Raw genomic sequence first — 23,826 nt, 5'->3', positions numbered from 1 at the left:
CCTCTTTCTCCTTCTTTCCCTCCCGTCTCCCATGGCAACCAATTACCAATTATGGTGCGTTCAAATGAACCTCGTCAGCTCGGATTTACACCATAGTGTAGCGTTCAAGTGGTTAAGTGGTGAGAACACCACTGCTAAGCAAGATTCAAGATTCAAGATTCAAGATTCGAGATTCAAGCCCTTTATTGTCATTGTGTAGTACAATGAAATTAGATTGTAACAATCCCATAGGTGTCAATGACTCTATTTCCCCTCTTAAATAACACATAAAATTACTACTTTATAATATTATGATTTTATTTTCATAATACTACGACTTTTTTCTCGTAAACCTGTGACTTTATTCTCATATTAACTTTATTCTCGCAATCTTAGATTTATTTATTTTTTTCCTCAATGTGGCCCAAATACACATGTTATCTAGTCTTGTCTTGGCTAGGAAAAAAAATAACTTATCTCTTATTGATTGTTTTTTATATATTTTCCTCTGTCACAGTAATATTATCGGCTGCATCTTCTGACTGTTGTTTGCAGGTGAACATAAAAATAATGTTGTGCAAAGACTCAAAAAGGAAGTAAAGCAACATGTTAGGGTAAATACTTTATTCCGTGGTATCAGTTTAAATCACATACTGCACTTGGTGGAATCAGACCAAGGAAAAAAATAGTACAAGTTGTGTAAAAACAATATGGGAATCTTCACCTTAAAAAAAGGAGTTTAAAAAGAAAAAGTACGGGAATGGAGGCAGAACTTGTTTCCAGAATCTCCTGGCTGCAGCAACAACCCCAAACTGATGCTTTTCTCCTTCACTTTCTACCAAGATGCTATTAAAGTGCTGTTGTTCACTAGCAGTTGCGTAGGTGGTGCCTACGAGGACATGGCCTTTTCCATGGTGGCGTAGTTATGGTGAGAAGAAGGTGGAAAGGGAGATGGTGAGTGTCCATGCTTAATAAGCATGGTTGGCCACAAACAGTGACTCTCCACCAGCAGAGCTGGCTCCAGAAGCAGCATATTTGCCCTGGCAGGCCTGGTTGTTAGCCTGTAACAGACAAAAAGGACAGTATTAATGAATGCATAATACAGTACTGAAGTTTGATGCTTCCAATCCATACAGTTCTCTGAAGCAGCATCTGCATAACACAACACTATATATAGGCATTTTTATTTTCACACATACCAGAGCTCTCTTGATGAACTCTTCCTGGCACGCCTTTCCATTCTCCTTCTTGCCGCACCAGGCTTTCAGGGCAGAGGCCTGCAGGGCACGGCCGTAAGAGAAGGTCAGGGCCCATGGTCTGTGCAGAGGGCACTGGTTCATGGCGTTCAGATTGATGGAGGCCTCCTCCTCACTCTGACCACCGGACAGGAAGGTAATGCCTGTACAGGAAGAGCGTGAGAGTTTAGCAATGCACTTCTCTAGACATTTGAATGAATGTCATGCAGACTATATTGTGTCTGCAAGAGACTACTGTGTGCATCCAGCTCACCAGGGACTGCAGGGGGCACGGTGCGACGCAGGGCAGTAACAGTTGCCATGGCAATCTCCTGGTTGCTGTATTTGTGTGAGCAGGAGTGTCCGGGGGTAACCATGTTGGGCTTGAGCAGGGTGCCCTCCAGGTAGACGTGGTGGTCGGACAGGGCCTTGTAGACGGAAGCCAGGACCTTCTCAGTCACGTACTGGCAACGCTTCAGGTCATGGTCGCCATCGGGGAGAATCTCAGGCTCAATGATGGGGACGATGCCGTGCTGAGGACGGCAGAGATAAAAGGAGTCAAAATGACTTGCGGGAGGATGTCAAAGGCAAGTTGATAGGGGAGAAATAAGAACCACAGTGGGGATATACTGTATATGTTTTAGTGGTTCCTAAACTGGGTCTAGATTTGAGGAGGTTTTATTTAATTGTTTTGTCAATTTGAAGTTGCTACAGAGACTTTCCAAAACTGACACTTTATAAGTCTACTCCAATGTTAAAGACTTGGTCAGAGGTTAAAACGGCTACTTTCATCTCTCAATTTAAATAGATAACACTAATATGACGAAAAAGAATTGGCATTATCTGCAATATAGTGGAATTGCTACGCCAACATAACAGAGAGAAAAACATTTCTTTCAACATTACAGAAGCATTTACATTTGGTTGCTTGTTTTGGGGTTTTGAAAGAGCAAACGTTATAAATAACATGTCATATTTGTGCCACTGAAAAACCCCATGCAGGAAGCAAGTGACAGGGTGGTGACATTAAATGCACGTCATACAGAACAAAAAAACAGCACCGAAGCTGCTTGTAAGTGCATGTAATTAATGTGGACAAATCCTTTAACGTTATTTAGTTGGTGTTTGAGCTGACATGTAAATATAACCTGAAGCAAACAGACTATTGTTCTTTTCTACTGGTAACTTTATATACTTGTCATGAAGCTTTTAAAATTACGTGGAAAACCTGTCAAGACTCCCCACTGATTTCAGCCTCTGTCTGTCTGTTTCTTACCATCTGGCAGATGCTGGCGTAACGGGCCAGGACATTGGCGTTCTCAATGATGGCCAGTCTTGAGGGAGTGGTGGGGGTGATCTTCAGCACACAGCGCCACTTGGCAAAGTCAGCACCATCCTTCTTGTACTGGGCGCAGCGCTCATACAGTCCATCGAGACCTGTGAAAGAGGGAGACACCGGATGAGTTATAGACAAAGGTATTAAAAGATCTCTTTGTGTCTTAGATCTGTTCTTCGCTCACCCTGGGTGGTTGTCTCGCCGTTGGTTCCGGCCAGGGGCACGACACCTTTGTCGACCTTGATGCCCACCACCATGTCTCTCTCTTTGAGGTACTGGGTGAAGAGCTTGCCGTCGTCGGTCTTCTGGTACATGGTCTCATGGAAGAGGATGACGCCGCCGATGCATGGCTTGACGCGGTCGTCAGCGGTGAAGAGGAGCTGGCGGTACAGCCTCCTGTTCTCCTCAGTGTTCTCAGCGTTGATGCTCTGGAAGCGCTTGGCCACGCTGCCTAAAGGTTGTGGAGACACAAGAAGATAGATGAAAACTGGATGCATCTGTGGTGTTTGTTGAGCGTTTGTTTGAGGAAAGTGTTACTTCTGAGGAATGTACATTCAAGCCAGTCATAACCTAGCCAACATAACTTCCTTATCACATATACACATGCCAGCTCTGTAGTGTGCTTTATAGGCTGCTGGCAGGCCATTCTATTACACTTGCATTTTCATATGAATGTTGGCCATTATTTTTACTATAAAAAAGCAAATTTTCTTGAAATTCTTTACCGGTGGACTCGTCTGCGGCGAGGATTCCCTTGCCGGTAGCGACAATCTTGTGAGCAATATCGCTGAGCTCCTTCTTCTGCTCAGGAGTGAGGAAGGGGTATGCGTGAGGCATCCTGACTCTAGGAGGAAGACAAAGGATGAAGGAAATATTCAGTTGGCTAATAGGCAAGACACAAGGGGAAAAGTTCAACGAAATACAAGCTGCAAAGCTTGACATTTTGTGGTTCTTCTCGTGAATGCATGGGAAACTGCTCGATGAAAGAAGAACAAAACTTTCTGTGTGAAGGAAGTGGTGAAATGAGCCTGTCTACGTGGTTTGACGTTTTCCTGTCTTGTTATTTTAAAAATCCGACCAGCTGACGCCACAGCCGTGTGACTGCAGTTGTTGCAGCTATAACTGCTCTAGTACCATAAAGCTCTTTATGTGCTGTTCCCCATGCAGGCACAATACGCAGCGGCACAGGGGATCCAGTGTCAGAGAGCCCTCCACCCCTCTTCTGCCCCACCCTTCACGTATCTGACCACCCTTGAAAAACTCATATCAGGCATGCGGATGACCTATTCCATTTTCTAGCCTCTTATCCCTGACCTTTCTCTTCCCCCTTCCCTCCCCATTCCTCCTCCCTGCTCTTCTATCCCACACCTCCCTCCCTCCCACCTGTCTGTGCCTCCACTATCAATTGGCTGGACTAAATATACACAGTACTGCAAGGCAATGAAAGCACTAAGGCTCAGCAAGAAAGCGTTACATAAGAGAGAAGAAGTCATGCATTCTACAGGATACAGACAGATTAAGAAACAAGCGTGTACAAATTTAGACAGTTTTAAATGAGAACTAGTGAGTCACAAGTGGCCGCTCAGAAACAATGCAGTGGAAACTTTTCATCAGATCATGAAGTGGTTGTAGCAACAACCAGTTGCACTGATGACAGATGAGCTAAACTGCTCAGTAATAACGATTGGTGTGGTAACAATACTAAATGTGCACATATAGTGAGAATAGTGAGTGTGTTATTGAAAATGCTGAGAGATTTCAGTCTGTTTTAGTGTATCAGATGTAAGCAAGAGGAAATACATCTGTGGGTTAGATGTGACACTCTGGTTTACACAGGAACCACACACTTGAGCTGTAGCAATAGTTGAGCCATTAGTATGTAGCAATTAAGTGTTTCACTTCATGCTTTATAGGAACAAAATATTCAACATGTAGCACAAAAAAGTAAATTAAAAGTAAGGTATTTATCTCGTAGTTGTCGTCAAATGTTCTTTTACCTTTGAGGTTAGGAGGAGTGCTGAGAAGAGAGAGGGAGGTAGAAGATCCGGCTTTCGTCTGCGACACTCTCCAGCCCGCTTGGCCCTTGTATTTATCCTCCCATTGTGACCCCTCACATTTCAGCTGCCGGGCTATAAAAAGAACAGGACGCAACCAGAGATGGCCCGTGACATTCAGGGAGACTGGGGCCGGAGTAGCGTGGTGGTGAGCAGCCAGTGAAAGGGCAAAGAGTGTTTCAGTGAATGGCAGAGAAAGCAACAGCGTCGGGGACAGTTAGGATGGGAAGAATAGGGGAAATGTGTGAAAGTATATATGACTCCGCAGGTAGATAGAAAATATTACCCAGAAATATTTGATAAAGAATGACGAATTAGCCTCACTTTGATGTTCCCTACATTCTCCTCAAGCAAAATGATCTTCCATGCACATCCTGTACATGGTAGTTTATCGATGCATGCTGCAATGAATACAGAAGTGTAGATTTCACACACTATTCAAGTGCAGTTATTACAAAATGTGCTGTCTCAAGTGAGAGGAGCATCTCAGCACCCAGAGGTCATTTCAAAGGGTGTACGTGGAGGAAGATAACTTATATGCGTGCAGTATGTACTAATAGCACACACATGCACACTCACACACAGAGGCTTGGGAGAGCATGTGACAACATTGCTAACCTGCCCTTAGAAATCAGATCCAGGTCCAGCAACAAGTGCGCTGATACTTGACCTTTTGGCGACCTTTCGCGATCATCTTTGCTCGGCAGGAAAAGGGTCAACTGGCGAGCTTGGCAAAGGTTGCACATGCACGCCGTCGAGCTGCACGGCACTTTATGCCTGTTTCATTTTCGGATGGGTCGCTAGAAACAAAGCAAAAGTCACACATTTTGAAAGGATGTGAAATTTTGCACCATCGACATAGTCAGAGCATCTGGCTTTGGGTTGGGCTGCTGACAATAATCACATTTTATCTTTTTTTGAGAAGTGGCAAGAAAAGAGGTTCACTTCCTGAACAGAGGCTGTGGGCGGAATGAACTAACATGCAGAGATGCGATAAAGGGCTCAGAATAAACACCATCACTTGGTTTATCAACTATCAGGCAGGCAGCTTTCAGAAATTATTAGTGTTTTTTGCACTGAGAGAGAGCAGTGAGGCTTTTACAATTCATGACGTAATTATACAAAATCTATATCCAATCAGCTGAATTCTTTCCTCTATTTTTTTCCTTTTACAGTGAAAAACGAATGGCCCCGTACTTTAAGTCATAGTACATAAAGTTGATGGTTTAAAATAAATTTTTCTATTTCAAAATCCTATATGAACAGGCAACTATAGTATAGTATTCAATTCCTGATGACTATTCCACCAACTCATAGTGCCTGCCTCGTATAAAAATGGCAGACAGGCTCACATATTGGATGAGAGTGCAGAGGAAGTCTGGCAAAAAGGAGAAACAAACCTTTTTTATTTTTAGGTTTTCTTTTCATGAGGAGGCTTATTTGAACAGTGCTTTGGTCCGTGTTCATATACTTGGAGTGAAGTTCGGTCAGATAATCAAGATGAAATTGAACTTCCTCTTTCCACGACTGGTCTCAGAATAGGCCTTCTTGCTGCTGTGGATACATTTAAAGAACACGTTTAAAGTCTGATGAAAACACTTTCATGGTCTGAATAAAACCACTGGTTTAATGTGGTGGCTCTGAACTACAACTAACTAAATTAGAAGTGTTCGGGGAGTCTTATGTGCTTGCAAAGTTAAACAATACCTTTGTGACTCATATAAAACAGAAAGTGTTGTAACCCCTCCTACATAAGAGTTCCTCTAACTAGCTGCCTTGGCTCTGACAGTCACCTTATGATTTCTGCATTTTGCTTTCAACATCCCCCTCCGTGACGGTTTCAGTGGTCGAAATAGTTGCTAGATCGCCAGACTACATAATAGTTTCCAGATAAATGTGTACGAGCACAGAGAACACATCACCCTTTCAGTATTTTCCATGGGAGTAGCACAATGGACTGGATAATCACCACAATATTCTTGTCGGGTAAGTTTGTACATCTTTATAAATATTTGTGCCAGCAGTGAAAATAGGATCCTGTCATTTGACTTAATGTCATTTTTATTACTAAGTTATGTTCCTATAGAATGCTGGAAGCATAGAAACGTATTATCATTGGATTATTACATGTGTTATTTTGAAAAAAATCAGGGCTAAAAGATTCATAACTGTGATAACAATATGTAGAAAAACTGTTAAGATTATCAATTCCATGTTTGCATTTCATCCTCTGTGAATCAAACTCCCTGCATCAATTTAGTCAAGTCTGACCCTAAAAAAAACTTCCTCTAAATTTCTTATTTTAATAGTAGAAAATGTTTTGATTGTTTTTTGGAAAAACACCTGAAATCTTATAAAATTACAATTCAATTACAAGGTTTGACTAAAACTTATGATCATTTAAACTTATGGTGTTGTAGCAATATCTGTCATTGAAATGTCATTAACTTTTGCTAGTAGAGTAGATGTTCGCAAGAATTATGGCAGTTTGTAACAAACAGATCACACAAGCAAGAGTCTAATTACAGGAAGACGTTATGACAGATCAAAAAACAAATACATGGCATTTAGTCAGGGTCGTCATGCACCAAATTTGGTGAAGATTGGCGGAAGAGAAGTGCAAAAATGTTTTTGTAAAAAAAATTCAAAAAGTGGGCGTGACCTATATCTGAGGTGAATAAAATTTGCACCTTGGTCTCACCGTTCAATAGGTGTGTGGAAAAAATGCTCTATAAATACACACTAACAACACCTCAAACTAAATACACTTCCTTGGCCCACAACCACCAGTTTAACTGAATGTAAGACGTTAAATTATAACATATATATCCAAATTGATCATAAACAGACTGCAGCAGACATTAATTGTCTCTTCATAATTAACATGTTCATGTTTGCTAAACCTACACAACTTGTGACACCAAAAGAGAGACACATCTGGACCAACACCACACGTCCTATTTATCTGTCCCACTTGTACTCAGCAGGAGGAAGGGGGGCAGTGACAGACTTCCTGCAGCTGCCTTTTATTTATATTTTAGTGACAACAGAAAAAGCAGAACCTGAGGGCGTTGGTGACTAAATCATTATCTATTTATATGCATTTATTTTTCTGGAGAAACTATGACAGCAAGACTATCAAATTATGTCATTTTGTCAGACTTTGAAATGTCCAGGATACCCTAATCTATTAATATCAATCAGAGGTGGGTATCAGATGTTAAACAGATCCGTTAGAGGAAGTTAATATTTGTTATTAACACATTGTTATCTATTCTCACAGTCACTTGTAATCTTGAGGAACCAGGAGGAAATATTTCGAAGTGTTTGTATCTTGCTGGGTATTTTTAGAAAACCTCATGTTATGGCCAAAAAAGGAAGAAAAGGAAGAAACAAAGAACACTCAATGTCAGGAAATCAAACATGAAGACAAATATAGAAGGAAGATTTCCTGCATGTACTATGCATACAGTCTTGTTCCTGCTATTAAAGAATGGAGGAACTGTTAAAGAGAAACAGAATTAAAAGTAAACAGAAATACAGGCTCAAAAATGTCATCTTGAATATTATGTTTTTAAGATGAATAACTGACTTGGGCCTCTATCTTTAGAATATTTCTGACATTGGCGCTCCCTAGTGGCGGCAGACATCCATCCACATCACTTATAAATGCACTGAGAGCAGCACATAAAATATACTGTCCTTCACACTAAAACATCTGCACATGCAGAATAATTTTAAAGTCACATTCTGCATATAGTGGCTTTAAATCAGGTTGTTTCTTTTTCATTCCTCCTCAGTGTTTAAAGCTGCACTTTGCTTTAATATCGACCCCGTGGCTTGGAAGACCCTGAAACACCCTGCTGCAGGTTTTGGATACCAGGTGGTGCAGAGACAATCAGAGTAAGTCAAAGCATGGCTGCTGTTGTGGAACGTGGGTCTACATTATAGCCAAATGTCTACTGTACTAGCATTTCTGTCGGTAGTGTCTCATATTAAGAATGAGGCATTTTCGGATAGATAAAAATGTGGGATTCATTTATCTACGCTGCTCTTTCATGTGTCTGTCTGGTTGTATCTCCTCAGCCTGCTGGTCAGTGCTCCTCTTGAACAGTATTCACAAGGACGAAGTGGACACATATACAAATGCTCCCTGGAATCATGCAGTGAACTTTCAGTTCCACGTAAGCAACTTCTCATTTCCAAACACTTCATATAAACCAGATCAAGCATATGCTACTATCATTTGTACTCTTAGATTATTTTGGAAGTATTTCTATTCTAAAACTTTTCAACCTAAATACCTGTTTCATAGTGATAAAAAAGAAACACAATTCAATTTGAATCATGTTAATACCACTGATATACCTTTAACCAGGGCGTCATTTTATCAGGGCCGAGCAGAGACAATGTTGGGCAGCGGAGGCCCTAATGAAACTGAAAGAATTATTCTTAAAATTAAAATTAATTGCATTTTTGAGGGCCTTAAAGTGTTCAGAAAGTTGTTGAACTTTGAACACTCATCAGACGCAGTGTACAATTTTATATTTTTGGGGTCATGGGCTTGGGTGGGGAAAAATGGCTCGCTAGCACCCCCTACAAAGTTGGAAATATTGAGCCCCTCAATCAGGTTACACTTACATGTATACAATTTTGTAGGCAGATATAACATGTGGAGACGCACAAAAAAGCCTCTTGGAGGTATACCCAAATCCTAACAGGAGGTCAGCCATTTCGAAGTGAATGTGATGAGATAATGAGAATCGCTGTGTGTTCGTTAGCTTAGAATGAGTCCTTCATGTCCACATAGGGAGCGGGTCCTCTTCACGGAGTCCGCCATGTTGCTCCATCATGTTTCTACAGTAGCCCAGAACGGACAAACCAAACACTGGATCTAGAGAGAGTCTTTCACGTTTTTATGTTACCTGAAGGCCACCGTAGTTCTCCGACACGCTTGTGAAACTGCGGTAACGTGAGACGATGAGTGCAAAACCGTGGTACCGCCGGCCGCCGTCTGACTTCTGTTGCTCGTAAAGTAGTGTTATTATGGTGAGGATGGCTTCTGAGCGAGGCGAGCAGCATTACCATGGTTTTGCACTCACGTTACCACAGTCTTGGAAAGGAAGGAGTGAGCGGAGGTGTGTTCAGTTGGTTGCAATCTGCTACCACACCACTAGATGCCGCCAAATCCTACACACTGAACTTAAGTAAAACAAGAAGAGAACTCAACGTGTTCCTACCACAGTTCCTTTTGTTTTTGCATATTTTAAGACTTGTTAGGGTGGAAATATTTAGCATTTAATGTTGTTGAAAAAGGTAACAACAACAGTTACAAAAGTATATATAGTCGTATGATAATTGCCGGAAAAGGCTGTGCGACATAGCTGTACAGTTTGAGAACAGTGAGTATGAACTGGCTAATGCTGCTGATAGTTATTAGATAAGAATAAGGACGTATTTTATTAGTGGGAGCTGAGACAGTTGTCATGAATGACTGTTTTGACAAGACGAATGATGAATGTTTTCAATGCAGTGCCAGCTTTTGCAGTCAACATGTCTCTTGGTTTGACAATGACGAATGATCCCGTCACACAAAACACCATGGTGAGCTGCCAAATATTCACAATTCATTGTGAGAAAGTCCTCTTAAACTTTTTCTTTCTCTTTCTACCAGTGAAATAATTTTCTCGTTGCCTTACATTTTATTAATGCACAGAAAAGATAGCAACTTAGACATAACTTTGTCTCTTTTCAGGCATGTGGTCCAACCATCCCAAAGGACTGCCAAAGTATCACCATGTACAGTGGTATGTGCTTCCAGATTGACAGTTCTGATGGCATTGAAGGTCCTGTACCTTCTTCTAATAAAGGTAAATATAAACACACACAAAGACTAAACGTGCATAGGATTAGTTGCATTGTAGCAACTTTCCAAGAGGCTTTTCTTGAGTGACGAGTCTTTAAATCATCCTTCTTCCTGCCAGAGCACTGGAACAAGCACATATAGGGTGCTACAAGAATGGGTCTTAAAACCGGAAATTGAGTTTGCATTTTAGCACTTCTGGTTTCATCGTGTGGAGGTCAATGGGCTTTTTGAATGACTTTTTAGTTAGATGCCTGAAATAAGGTCTGTGGTTAACACAAGGGATTTCAACGTTTTGTTCTATGAGTGTTTTCTGCATTTATTATGATGTGTAACTAACTTATAAGTTACGTGAAATCTCTTTGACAGAGTGCCGATCAGCAGACATTGCATTTCTGTTGGATGGCTCAGGCAGCGTTGATGATGCGGATTTTGACAAGATGAAGACTTTTGTGAGAGAGCTGGTCCGCTCACTCCTGCCACTAGATACAAAGGTAATGTCACTGCCAGTTTGGCCATAGCACAGACTCTGAGAACTAATTTCTGTTGCAGTGTTGAATAAAAGTGATCATTTCATAATTCTTAATTGTTTCTTCAACAAATTGACAGTTACATTTAAGAGTTGATTGTTAAAATATAGAACAAGTGGTTCTGACAAAGCAATCTGATTGGTCTGTTGTGCCAATAATGACAGTAAAGTTCACCCTCACGTGTAATATTGGTTAATTAACAGACTGTTTCTCCTATTTTTGCAGTTTGCTATTGCCCAGTTCTCCAGGAATCCCAAAATCTATTATTACTTTGATAATTTTTTCTCTGGATCTACATCATGGGAAGAAAAAGTTACTGGCATTGCGCAACTACAGGGGTCAACTTACACAGCTGCAGCCATCAAATTTGTGGTGTAAGTGCCGTCATCATGTTGACCTCCCATTTGCACAGGAAGTTCTTAGGAATTCTTTATTTAAAGGTGCTAAAAGCGAGAGTGGGAGCATTTCTATTGCCTCCGCACGGCTCTCAACATGGCGACGGCTGAGCCAGTGGTTCGCAGCTAAATGTGCTAACAGCGCTAACAGGGAAAATAGCGGCAACAGTCCTGACAGAGCTAAGGACTTGTTTATACTCCAGAACGGACACGTACACAGACAACACATACCAAATTTGAAGTTCCTAAGTTAAATAGTTTCCGAGTTCTGCTCCAAAAACAAAAGTGTGACACGCGAACGCACAGAAGGACGGACGGAAGAATGGACACACGGAGCCCTATATAACCCCCAACTACATTGTCGAGGGGGTATAATAACGGACATACAGCTTGTGTTTTTCTTTATTCAAGTATGGGGGGGCCCTTGACCTAATTTTACCTTCCCTTTGCTGAAATTTCATTTGGGTCTCTTTTTCTTTAGTATCGGGCAACAAACAAAATGGGGATCAATGTTTTAAATAATGGCCGTTGTTCCCCTTTAATTAATAATTCACAGCCACATAATTAAATATTATATGATACTACAAAATGTATTGCACAATGGTGTATTGAAATTGCATCTTTCTTTTGACAGCGAAAATATTTTCACACCAACAAGAGGTTCCAGGTCAGATGTGAATAAGGTCTTGATAGTCATTACTGATGGAGAATCTAACGACCCGGGGCAATTGCAATCGGCAGCAACCTTAGCTAACAAGGCAAAGATCACGCGATTTGCTATTGGTGTAAGTTCTTCAGTTCCACTTAGTAAATTTAAGCAATTAATTAACTCTGTTGTGCAGCACAACACCTCAAACACTTGTTTTCAACATCCCTAGGTGGGGAACGCATTTACCAATCTTAATGCAAAAGCGGAACTGGGCATCATTGCATCTTCCAAAGACAACGTTTTTCAAGTGCAGAGCTTTGACGCACTTGACAAAATCAGGCAGAGTTTGCAGGCCAAACTCTTCGCTATTGAAGGTATAGTTATATAGTTTCCAAAAAAAATAGCTATTCTATCAATTTTCAACCTGCATACAATTTCAGTCTAAGCATGACCGTTTTGTAAATTTATTGAGTCTGCTCTTTGTAATTCAACTGTATAAAAGTATTTATTGGGATGTGACCATTGTATCATGCTGCATTGAGAGATGATTGTGCTCTTTCATGTTGCTGTTACAGGTTCGCAAAGTGGAGAGTCACTGAAAATGGAAATGTCTCAAGAGGGATTCAGTGCAGCTTATGTACCTGGGGTAATAAAAAAACACACAGATACGCATGTCTTTGTGTCAGCTTTTGTTGGTTGAAAGCAGATAGACAATTATAAAGAATTCAGATATTTAATGTATAGCACTTCAGCATATTCTTTAGACAATGTTTTGTGACTGACGTTTTTTTTACTTTTGTTGCTTTACTTTCATAAATAAGTTCAGGATTTGGTGGAAATGTGTAACAAAGTTAAATTGGAAAGCCTGTTTAATTAAATATCTGTTTAAATTGAAGGGAATTCAGATGGCTATTGTTGGTGCTAATGTGTGGAAGGGAGGCTACCAGCAATACTCTCTGAGTACAAGACGGAGGGTGAGCTCCTATGAGCCTAATATAGAGCCTGACAGTTATCTGGGTAAGAATGTAAATGTAAAAGGTATATCATTTACTTGCACTGCTCTAATGTAATCTTTTCTCTCTTCTTTGAATGTGTAAGTTATTATTTATTATAATAGAGAAATATTTTATGTTACATGTGAAATGTCAGTGAGGTCAGACGAAGTCAGTGTAGATATCATGATGTTTTTACAATATAAAGATTCTTCGCAGTCTAAAGACTTGAATATTGTGGAAAATCTCAAACATTAACAAGAAATATTAGACATTTTCTAGTTTGAAGACAAAAAAAACATGTTTTGTAATCTCTTTGTCTACATTAAACAAATATTTGGGGGTTAATATATTCTAAAATATGTAATATCCATATTTGCGCGCTGCAGAGGTAATGGTAAAAACTAACAAGAATTTTCAAAAATAGCAGGGATGCACCGATCCGACTTTTTCAGTTCCGATACCGATAGCGATACCTGGGCTTTGGGTATCGGCCGATACCGAGTACCGATCCGATACCAGTGTTTCATTAATAAGCTGTATGCCTCACTGTGTAGAAGTGACTGGCATCATTCTTTTATATGTAAGACAACGTCCGGCTAGACTTAAACGTTGCTTTCTGAACTTTGTAAAACAAAATGTGACCAATTAATACATAATTTAATTGTTATTCATTATTAAAATAATAAATCGTACTCCAGCGACTCAGTAAAAATTCTTCAAAATTAACAGCAATTACAATTCAAGTGTAAACCTTTTTAATACAGCAACAAATTGGTCAAAACTTATCAGGATTAAAAATTACAGTGTATAATGTATACTGCATTTAAAAATGGAACTGAATTGAATAGATCGGCCCCATTGTTATCGATATCCAATCCAGCTATTTGGGTCAGTATCGGCCCGATATTTGATCTGGTATCGGTATTGGTGCATCCCTAAAAAATAAACAGTTTGCTCACATAGTTTTAACTGATGGGCTTTCATTCTAGGTTACTCCATGGCAGTCGCTACAACGAGTCAAGGCACATTGACAATTGTTGGTGCTCCAAGATATAAACACAGAGGAGTTGTGATCGTCGTTTACCCAGACTGGCCTAACAAAATCATCGACCCCTCTCCATGGCAGGTGCGTGCCTACTATTAAGAGGGACTAACGGTCCTGAAAGACAATGTGAAGCTAATTTTTTTTTTAAATGTTTCCTTCTTTTATGTTTTTTCACTGATAATTTGTTGCTTTCACAGTCTCAGAGTGGTGGATATTTTGGGGCCGTTGTTTGTGCGATGAACGTGGATCCTGACCGCTACACTGACCTAATCCTCATATCTGCCCCCATGTTCATGGACAATGATAGAGAGGGAAGAGTTTACGTTTGCAGCTTAACTGATTTGGTAAATGACAAGTTATCTGGTACCATTAAATGAATCTATTTGGTTTTTTTTCCCAACAACCACGCAAACGTTAACTATCCTTATATTTTCAACAGAATGTCGAGTGTCACTTAGATGCTCCGTCAATACTGAAAGGGGACGCATCTGACGAAGGAAGGTTTGGGTCTACTCTTGCTGTGCTACCTGATCTTAACACAGATGGTTTCAGGGATTTGGCAGTTGGAGCGCCTTTGGAGAATGATGGTCAAGGCAGCATCTACATATTTCACAGCGAAGGACGAAGAGGAATCAGTTCTACTCACTCACAGGTGAGCGAGATCGAATTTAGATTTAACAAGGGCTGTCAATCGATTAAAGTATTTAATCGCAATTAATCGCACATATTTTATCTGTTCAAAATGTACTTTAAAGGGAGATCTGTCAAGTATTTAATATTCTTATCAACATGGGAGTGGACAAATATGCTTGCTTTATGCAAATGTATGTATATATTTATTATTGGAATTAATTTAACAACCCAAAACAATAACAAATATTGTCCAGAAACCCTCACAGGTACTGCATTTAGTTTAAAAATATGCTCAAATCATATCATGGCAAACTCAAGCCCAACAACAACAGTTTGCCCAAAACTGCATGTGATTATCATAAAGTTGGCATGTCTGTAAAGGGGAGACTCGTGGGTACCCATAGAACCCATTTTCATTCACATATCTTAAGGTCAGAGGTCAAGGGACCCCTTTGAAAATGGCCATGACAGTTTTTTCATCGCCAAAATTTAGGATAAGTTTGGAGCATTATTTATCCTCCTTCCTGACAAGATAGTATGACATGGTTGGTACCAATGAATTTCTTAGGTTTGTAGTTTCATATGATGCCAGTATCTTCACTCTAGCTTTAAAACTGAGCCAGCTACAACCTAAAAATCTCAAGTTGCGTTAATGCGTTAAAGAATTTAGTGTTATTATCACGTTAACTTTGACACTCCTAGATTTAACAGATCCAGTATGCATGGCTTCATGTTTGCCACTGTATTCAATATAATATAATATAATATATATATTTTTCAATTTTGATTAATTGAAATATTTCCATTTATATAGAGAATTGCTGGCTCTGAAGTCGGACCAGCACTGAAGTTCTTCGGCATGTCGATCAGTCAGTCCTCTTTTGACCATAGTAGGGACAATCTGCCCGATTTAGCGGTGGGTTCAAAGGGCGCAGTTGTCTTACTCAGGTAAGTCCAAGATGCTCCTGTCATACATTTTACTCTCAAGTAAGACTATTGAATTTTAGCTTTGCAATGTGTGAAGACCAGTCATTGAGTCTCTTTGTACAAATTTAGGAAAGAACTCTTCACCAATAACCTGATGGATTGTATCAGTTAGCTAAGATATAGGCTACCAGTTTTACAGTTATCCACATGTGTTTTCCTGCTCCGTCCATTTACAGATCAAAGCCTATAGTAATGGTAGATGCTACGGTGTCCTTCAGCCCCAAAAAAATCTCTACTCAAAACTCAGACTGCTCAAACCGTTTGCCGATCTCAGCTGAAATCTGCTTTAAGATGACCAGACACTCTCCAGTAGAGCAAGGTACCTGATACTCCACCGTTCATGCATTACTTGTATGCGTGTACATGAGTAACCTCTTAATGAAACTCTTATCTCTTCCAGCTCAAGCAAGGATTAGCTTTAATTTAACGCTGGACGCCACCCGCAAAGTCCCAAACAACCGAGCTTCCTTACTTATTAGTGGGAAACAACGAGAAGCGGATGGAGTAGTTACTCTTAACTTGGGACAGAGTCAATGCACCTTGGTGCAGTTCTTTGTTGAGGTGAGTTGTTAGACATACACAATGTTAAAATCTGGTAGATTCTGCCTTTTTTTGGCTTTTGAAGTAGGGTGGAGTCGGTAAAATGGGCCCAAACTTTTTGGTAAATGATTAGACCATCAAATACGCTGTGCATGAGATCTAATGATATTTTTATAAATTGGCATGGGTCTCTTAAATATGTATTTGTTAAAAAAATGCAAAAAAGTACAATTGTTTTGGAAAATGAGAGTTAGAGCATCAGCAGGTTCCCTTATAAGCTAGGATACAATGTTCAGGTAAAATGGGTCAGTATAAAAAGAGGGCATGCAACACAGTAATTTCAGCTGAAATCATTTTAATTTTAACAGTAAATTAACACTAAATATTGTCTTTGGTGTGCCATAGTAACAACACCATAAATACATTTCATGCAATAAAAAGTTGAACAAATATTTCATTGAGTAATGCAAAATTTTAAAGGGCCATTATACTCCACCCTTATCTGGCCCATTTTACGTGACTCCACCCAACCTATTTAACTGGTAAACAGCCTCTCTCGCAGTGAAAAATCTCATGTTATGTTAAAGAGTCCAACACTCGCAACCTTGACGGACAGTATTTCACAGTAGCCCCCTACCCTCTTCTTGCAGGCTTGTCCAGAGGATTCTCTCAATGCACTTTCCAATGAACTCAGATTCACCTTTGACGGTGTGCCTTCCGCCGATAATCTCAGACCGAGTCTCGCCGAGCAGGCGCAGACAACGAGCCGCCATCCTGTAAGTAATCTCTAAAGACCTTTGCTTGCTAACACGTCTTACGCGTGGTCTTTGTTGTCCGTCAGAATATTAACTGAACAACAAAGCCTTGTCTTCGTGTCATTAAAGGATCAATATGTAATATATTTACTGTAGCCTATGGTTTACTTCATCTCTTCCACAGTTAGGGTTCGAGATCAACTGCGGAGGGGACGAACAATGTGTAGATAATCTGAAAGTGGATTTCAACTTTACCAGGTGAGTTATAAAAGTGAAGCCTAATTTTGGTGTGTGGTCATATGGCCACTTTTCTTCTACAAGTGCACACTATAACTGATCTGTATGCTGTTTGATTTACAGTATGTTCTTTCGGTTTTTGGGTTCAGCACAGCTATATCAGCTCTTTCAGTGTAAAATATACATGTGTTCAGAGTTTTTTTTGCGCATCGATGGACTGTTGGATGTCAAGTCGGCTACTTCTAGGCATAGCTATGTCAGTCTGTCCACCACTTTGATCCAGACTGTAATATCTAAACAACTATCAGATGGATTGCCATGAAATTTTGGTACAGATATTTATGGTGCTCTTGGATTAATTTGAATGACATTGGTGATCCACTGACTTTTAATCTACCACCATAACAGGTCAAAGATTGATTTTGAAATATCTCAACACCTACAGTCAACACCTCCTTTAGCATTGGACACACTGGACCATGCTTTATGAAAGGAAAGCAGATAATGCCCCCCACAATTCCTTGCGGCATCACCACGGTAGACACACGTCAATAACATCTGATGTAGTGCTGCAGGGATGACGTATTTGTGTAGACCAACCAGGAAGTTAGCATCGCCCTGGTTCCCTCAACAAAAACCCAATGGGATTCTTCCATTGGGTTTTGGATTTTTCCAGAAAATGAGTTCTGTGGCAAATAAACATTTATGATACATACACGTTTTGTTCCGTAAAATAATCTCCACAAATGAACACCACTTTTATGATTTTTGAAGCGTGAATACAATCGTCAGACGTAAAAAGCTAACGTTCGGCTGTGAACGAACTAAGCCACGGTGGCATGACGTAAGTATAAACAGTGAGGCTGTGAAGGCGGACGAGTCGGCGTGATGACGTTTTGTAGTCTCATTCAGCCACTTGTTAGCAACCGCCATTTTTAAGACACATAAAGGCTTCAGAATTCATGAGTGGATTTATTTTATATCGTAGAACAAAACATTAAAATCTCTTCAGCTTCATCTAACTAAAAATCCATTCAAAAACCCATTGACTTCCAGACGAGGGAACCGGCAGTGCTAAAATGCTAACTTCTGGTTTTTAGGACTCATTCCTGCAGCTCTCCATCACGTAGCCGAGTGTTAAGTGCATTCTGATTCTCTGAGCACCACAGATGTCTTTTCCTAGATATGAATTCTCTTTCACCTCGTGACGTTTTCAATAAAGGTCAAAGAGGAGTGGTTTGGAAAAGACACAGGACGTAATTAGTTTGAACTATTTGACCGCAGCCTTGTTTTCTTCTACCTTCACTTTTATCTGTCCTCACAATCTGTCAGATCCTCGGAGGTTAAAGTTGGCATTGATGAACTGCTGAATGTCACCGTTTCACTGGAGAACAGCGAGGAAAACTCCTACAACAGCCATGTGATTCTCACATACCCAGCCGGACTCTCCTATAGGAAGTTTACAGATGTGCAGGTAAGGCGTCAGGATCAAGTCTGCTTCAGTTCATCTCTGGTCACACAGTGATTTTTAATTGTTTTTTATTAACAGGGAAGAATAGAGTGCAACTCGTTGGACAGTGAAGATCGCGTAACGCCAGGAAAGACAGACTGCACCGTTGACAAGCCTATTTTGAAGAGCAACACTAAGGTTCGTTCTTTGTATGATCTCTTCTCACCGCTGCAGAGACAGAAGACAACCTGATTTCTCTCGTTCATGTCGTTTTAGGCTTTCTTCATCGTCTCCTACGGGATCGATGCCAATAGTCAGCTTGACAGGAGGATTTTTGTCTCTGCGAATGCTACCAGGTACTGCTCAGCTGTCAAGCACAACAATATGCAAGTGTGCAATAGTCCTATTACCATGTGTACAAATAATTTCACCTCTCCTTTAGTGGGAATCAGGAACACGCCGTCTCAAGTGAGCTCCACAAAATCAAAGGGATCGATGTGAAGTACAGCATTTTTGCCACAATTGAAAGGTTTGTGTTGTTCTATGTGTTACAAAAGAAATGATTTAGAAAGTAAGAACACATTTAAGCTGGCATTTTATTACCTAATATTCATCAAATGTTATGTTTAGTTCCCTCAGCTACAACAACTTCTCTTATGGAAAGAATAATTTGCAGAAACCAGTCCAACAATTAATTTCGGTAAAATATCTTATTATAATATCAGTAATTCTTTTAAAGTTCATTAACTTAATTCACTGCTCATTACGTCTGTTTAATACCTTTTCTATTCTCCCCCTCTCTCTTAGGTTACAAATGATATCAGAGCGCTGGACTTCACGGTGGTGATCAAGGTGCCAGTGAAGCTCGGTGATAAAGACATCTGGGTGGATTCGAGCAGTTTGCAGGTAACATATGTGGGAACTTGTCATTACTAGGGCTGTCAAAATTAACGTGAAAATAACGCGTTCACGCAAATTTGTTTTAACGCCACCAATTTCTTTAACACATTAACACAACTTGCGATTTTTAAGGTTGTAGCGGGCTCAGTTTTAAATCTAGAGTGAAGATACTGACATCATATGAGATTAGAAAACCTAAGGAATCCATTGGTACCAACCATCATACTAGCTTGTCGAAAAGGAGGCTAAATAACGCACCAAACTTTCACTAAATTTTGGTGATGAAAAAACGGTCATAGCCATTTTCAAAGGGGTCCCTTAACCTCTAACCTGAAGATATGTGACTGAAAATGGGCTCTATCGGTACCCACGACTCTTATGATTTGATCATATTTTTATGCTAAATGCAGTACCTATGAGGGTTTCTGGACAATATTTGTTATTGTTTTGTGTTGTGAATTGATTTCCAATAATAAATATATACATACATTTGCATAAAGCAAGCATATTTGCCCACTCCCATGTTAATAAAAGTATTAAATACTTTACAAATCTCCCTTTAAGGTATATTTTGAACAGATTAAAGAAAATGTGTGATTAATTTGCGATTAATTATTGACAATCATGCGATTAAATATTTTAATCGATTGACAGCCCTAGTCATTACGGAACCCTAAAAATGTCTTAAATGCAGCTGTTTTTATGCAACTATAGCCTCATGGATTAACGGATGGATCATGGATGTGGTTATACGAGGACCACATCTGGTTCTCTGTTAAACTGATACGAATCTGCTCCATTTCAGATTCCAGACTGCCAAAGAGTCAGAGATGAAGAACCTATTGACAAAGATTTTGTTCCTAAGATACAGAAAAATAAGTTAGTGGTAAGTATGCCTCTACGATCTATGATTACGTAATTGCAAAGCCCATTAGAGGGCTACGCACACACTCATAGAACTGGAGTTATATCTATGTAACTACTATTTTTTCATCCCACCGGAGAGTGCAGGCCTGATAACAGCTATCTCTGCTTTCTGCCTTCTTTGAACCAACAACAGGACTGCTCTGTAGCCAGGTGCAGAGTGTTCAACTGCAGTCAGTTCATGGGACGACTGGAGAGCAAAGAGTACAGAATCTCAGCCAACCTCAGTTCTCGATGGATAGAGCAGGTAATTGATGTGTTTTCGTGCGACCTCTGACTAGAGGAACTGAACTTTATCCAGCGATATTTCTGTCAATGTTTCTGCTAATGAAAAGATAAATGCACCAATGGGAAGCTGAAGATCTCGCTGTTCTAACGATGTATTGGTTGTTATTCTATCATGAAGGCAAGGGGGTGAAGTTTGACCCTGAAGTCACCATGCTCCTTTTATTTGTTTTTTTTCTCAGGTTAAAAGCTTGAAGCTGCAGTGGGTAGAATTGGAGCAAATATTATTTAAAAAAGTTATTTTTATAAAACGGTCACTATATCCTGACAGTAGTGCATGAGACAGGTAATCTGAAAAAAACCATGTGCCCCTGTGTCCTCCGGTGCTCCTAATGGCATCTGTAAGATTTCACACACCGGAGGAAAACAACCAAACAGAGCCGAGCTGGAGCCTGCCGTCTCTGAGCAGCTGTAATCACTTGCGAACTCCGATCAAACGGTCAAACTAGGCAGCGCTGATCAAATATAAATCAATATTCTGTTACTGTAATGCCTATTTCTCGCCTCAAGTGTTTTCAGAAACATCTTGTAGTGTACTGTTTAGCTGTAAAATGAGAACGTTTGTGACCCGGCAGCCATGTTGATAGCAGTTGAGGAAATAGCAAGCATTGCCCACCAGTCGGAGCACAGACAATAGGAATGCTCAACAGGAACGCTTTCTCTCTGAAATGACCTGTGATTGGCCAAAGTCTTCCGTCACGGGCTAGATTCTTTGCCCAATGATGCCAAAAACTTTCTGCCTACAGAACACACCTTGGAAATCATCAAGACGCATAAAATCAGTTTTCTGCAACATTTTGCAATATTAAGCGCCTATTTGGCGGCCATTACGAAAAATGGCTGCCATGGCCCTCTGGGGCCAAATTTGCAGCACCCCGATATCTATATCTTTTCATTACATATAAACCTACATCTGTCCCAAATTTGTTGCTTTAATCGCAAAATGCACAATTGTTATGCATATTTCATCTTAGCTGCCCCACTATGTATGTATAGTATTGAACACACTGACTTGCGTTTTATGTACATTTTAAGTGCTACATTTGGAAGTATTTTGATCACCTGACTATGCTGCGTTAAAATGTCTCCACAAATAATTATTTTCTAATGAAATTTTACAACACTGAAGATCAAATCATCCCACTCCTCATTTTCTCTTCAAACAGATTGGACTTAAATCTGCCAAATTCCTCTTGACCAGCACAGCCAGTCTGGAGTACGACAGAAACCAGTACATCTTCGTTTCAACGGGGTCTAATAACAACCCTCCTGTTCGCAAGGTGATTACACAGTGTTTTAACTTCTTAATGTGTTATTAAAAGAGCTGGAATTTGATCCACATTCTGTCATTTCACCTCTCAGATTGAAGCAGAGGTAGAAGTGTATGCTGAGCCAGACTTCACCAAAGAGATTGTCGGAGGATCCCTGGGAGGGTTGGCTCTACTGGCTTTACTCACCGCTGGCCTGTATAAGGTGAGAAACTGAACTTATGGAGGCAATGAAGCCATTTTGAGGTGTGGTTTCCAGCACAATTTTTTTTTCTTATTTAATATAAGATTGTCTCACCTGGTTTGGGTCTTTATATTTATTTATTATGTGAGGTTTAAATGTATCTTTCTTTGTTTTGTACTCTCAGGCTGGATTTTTCAAGAGCAAATACAAGGAGATGATTAACGAGGAGGCAGCAGCAGCAGCAGATCCGGGGGTTGAAGGAGGCGAACCCGCACCAGAATAACAAATGTAAAACCAGTGGATGTCCCACAGACACCAGCTGTTTCCAGATCCAATACATTCACAGCATTAGCATGCTAATCGCAGCGGACCGCAAAACAACAACATCTACAGTCATCTCTGATTAGTTCATCTGTACCATTAGTCAGAGTTGTACTATTTTATAACATTTTCAGGAATGATTTATATGGAAGAAGACCACTTCCGATTTGTTAAACCAGAAAGCTTAGCTGTGTCTGAAATCACTCCCTCACTCAGTCATTCACCATTTAGGTTCTCAGCTTTGGGGTCGGGACGGCAACAAGGGGTCACAAGATGCTTTCCTGGTTAGGAAGTAATATTAAGTGAATACTGTAAAGTTTTTACCTCTTTAGGCTCCTAAAAATGATTCAAACGAAAGTCTGAGCAGGGAAAATCTCAATTTGCAAAAAGGCATCGGTTCATATCATCACTTCATCATTTGTTCCTGTTAGATTTGTGTGAAATTGTCATTATTAGCATATGAATTCTTGAGTTATGACCAAAAATGTGTTTGGTGAGGTCACGGCGACCTTCGACAACCAAAACCTAATCAGTTCATCGTCGATACCAAGTGGACATTTGTACCAAATTTGAAGAAGTTCACTCAATGCTCAAAACTCAAACTGAGATGTCACTTTCAAGAGAATGGGACGGACGTGAGGTCACAGTGACCTTTGACCACCAAAACCTAATCAGTTGATCTTTTAGTCCGAGTGGATGTTTGTACCAAATTTGAAGAAATTCCCTCAAGGGGTTTCTGAGATAATGCTGTCGCCAGTGCGGAGGCATATAAAGGTTGAGAACCGCTGTCCTGTATTATAGACACTCAATTATTGACTTAATAGCGTGTAGTAAAAAGAGATTTCAGGCACTATAGAGTATAAATTTCACTAAAAATTTGCCAATCAGGGCACAACCAGGGTAAATGTAGTGGACTATACATAGAACATAGAGTGCTTTTGGACACAGCCCAAGTGATGTTACTGTATGTGGCAGGAGGCTTTACAAAATAACTGTACATTTTTCCAATCATAATATTGACCTAAACAGCCCATTGTTGGTCTACAATGCAACATTTCTGCTTATATATTTCTGCAAGCTATGCATTTTAACTTTTAGAATTTGTTTAATGGTGAAAAAAAACAACTGGATTCACACATATTGTTACTGTAAAACTGCTGGACCTGAAACTGCAATATTGATTTAAGTATTCAGAAAATATGTAAAGAGACATTTGTTTTATGCTTTACCCTTTATGATTTTTCATTTGTCTTAACAATTT

General features: G+C 40.0%; 2 protein-coding genes across 2 annotated transcripts; one reads left to right on the top strand and one right to left on the bottom strand.

The window, feature by feature from the left end:
- Window positions 1-588: 588 nt before the first annotated feature.
- Window positions 589-4,697, bottom strand: aldoab (aldolase a, fructose-bisphosphate, b). Its single transcript, XM_074619955.1, has 7 exons — window positions 4,548-4,697; window positions 3,276-3,394; window positions 2,735-3,001; window positions 2,491-2,651; window positions 1,489-1,747; window positions 1,179-1,378; window positions 589-1,040 (listed from the first exon to the last, which is right to left on the bottom strand). Exons 2-7 carry the CDS (start codon window positions 3,385-3,387, stop codon window positions 948-950), a joined length of 1,092 nt encoding a protein of 363 aa, XP_074476056.1. The 5' UTR covers window positions 3,388-3,394; window positions 4,548-4,697; the 3' UTR covers window positions 589-947.
- A 1,659-nt stretch (window positions 4,698-6,356) lies between these two features.
- Window positions 6,357-23,823, top strand: LOC141758832 (integrin alpha-M-like). Its single transcript, XM_074620574.1, has 30 exons — window positions 6,357-6,590; window positions 8,405-8,507; window positions 8,691-8,788; window positions 10,138-10,208; window positions 10,360-10,474; window positions 10,837-10,961; window positions 11,223-11,371; window positions 12,027-12,177; window positions 12,271-12,415; window positions 12,617-12,687; window positions 12,938-13,058; window positions 14,026-14,162; window positions 14,279-14,425; window positions 14,521-14,733; window positions 15,529-15,662; window positions 15,878-16,020; window positions 16,102-16,262; window positions 16,892-17,017; window positions 17,181-17,254; window positions 18,566-18,707; window positions 18,783-18,881; window positions 18,960-19,039; window positions 19,126-19,212; window positions 19,314-19,383; window positions 19,491-19,589; window positions 20,389-20,469; window positions 20,644-20,754; window positions 21,959-22,072; window positions 22,155-22,265; window positions 22,429-23,823. Exons 1-30 carry the CDS (start codon window positions 6,557-6,559, stop codon window positions 22,525-22,527), a joined length of 3,411 nt encoding a protein of 1,136 aa, XP_074476675.1. The 5' UTR covers window positions 6,357-6,556; the 3' UTR covers window positions 22,528-23,823.
- Window positions 23,824-23,826: the final 3 nt, after the last annotated feature.

The sequence above is a fragment of the Sebastes fasciatus genome, chromosome 20, assembly GCF_043250625.1.
Source record: "Sebastes fasciatus isolate fSebFas1 chromosome 20, fSebFas1.pri, whole genome shotgun sequence".
In the NCBI taxonomy this organism is placed as follows: Eukaryota; Metazoa; Chordata; class Actinopteri; order Perciformes; family Sebastidae; genus Sebastes; species Sebastes fasciatus.
The sequence above is the reverse complement of the archived record's forward strand: the minus strand, read 5'-3'. Positions and strand labels throughout refer to the sequence as shown.

Coding starts and splice junctions, on each gene's coding strand:
- aldoab (XM_074619955.1), bottom strand. CDS start 3,387: ATGCCTCACGCATACCCCTTCCTCACTCCTGAGCAGAAGAAGGAGCTC. Junction 1,379..1,488: donor CGTGCCCCCTGCAGTCCCTG/GTGAGCTGGATG, acceptor CTTCCTGTACAG/GCATTACCTTCCTGTCCGGT. Junction 1,041..1,178: donor AGTTCATCAAGAGAGCTCTG/GTATGTGTGAAA, acceptor TGTCTGTTACAG/GCTAACAACCAGGCCTGCCA.
- LOC141758832 (XM_074620574.1), top strand. CDS start 6,557: ATGGACTGGATAATCACCACAATATTCTTGTCGG. Junction 10,962..11,222: donor TCCTGCCACTAGATACAAAG/GTAATGTCACTG, acceptor CTATTTTTGCAG/TTTGCTATTGCCCAGTTCTC. Junction 12,688..12,937: donor GTGCAGCTTATGTACCTGGG/GTAATAAAAAAA, acceptor TTTAAATTGAAG/GGAATTCAGATGGCTATTGT.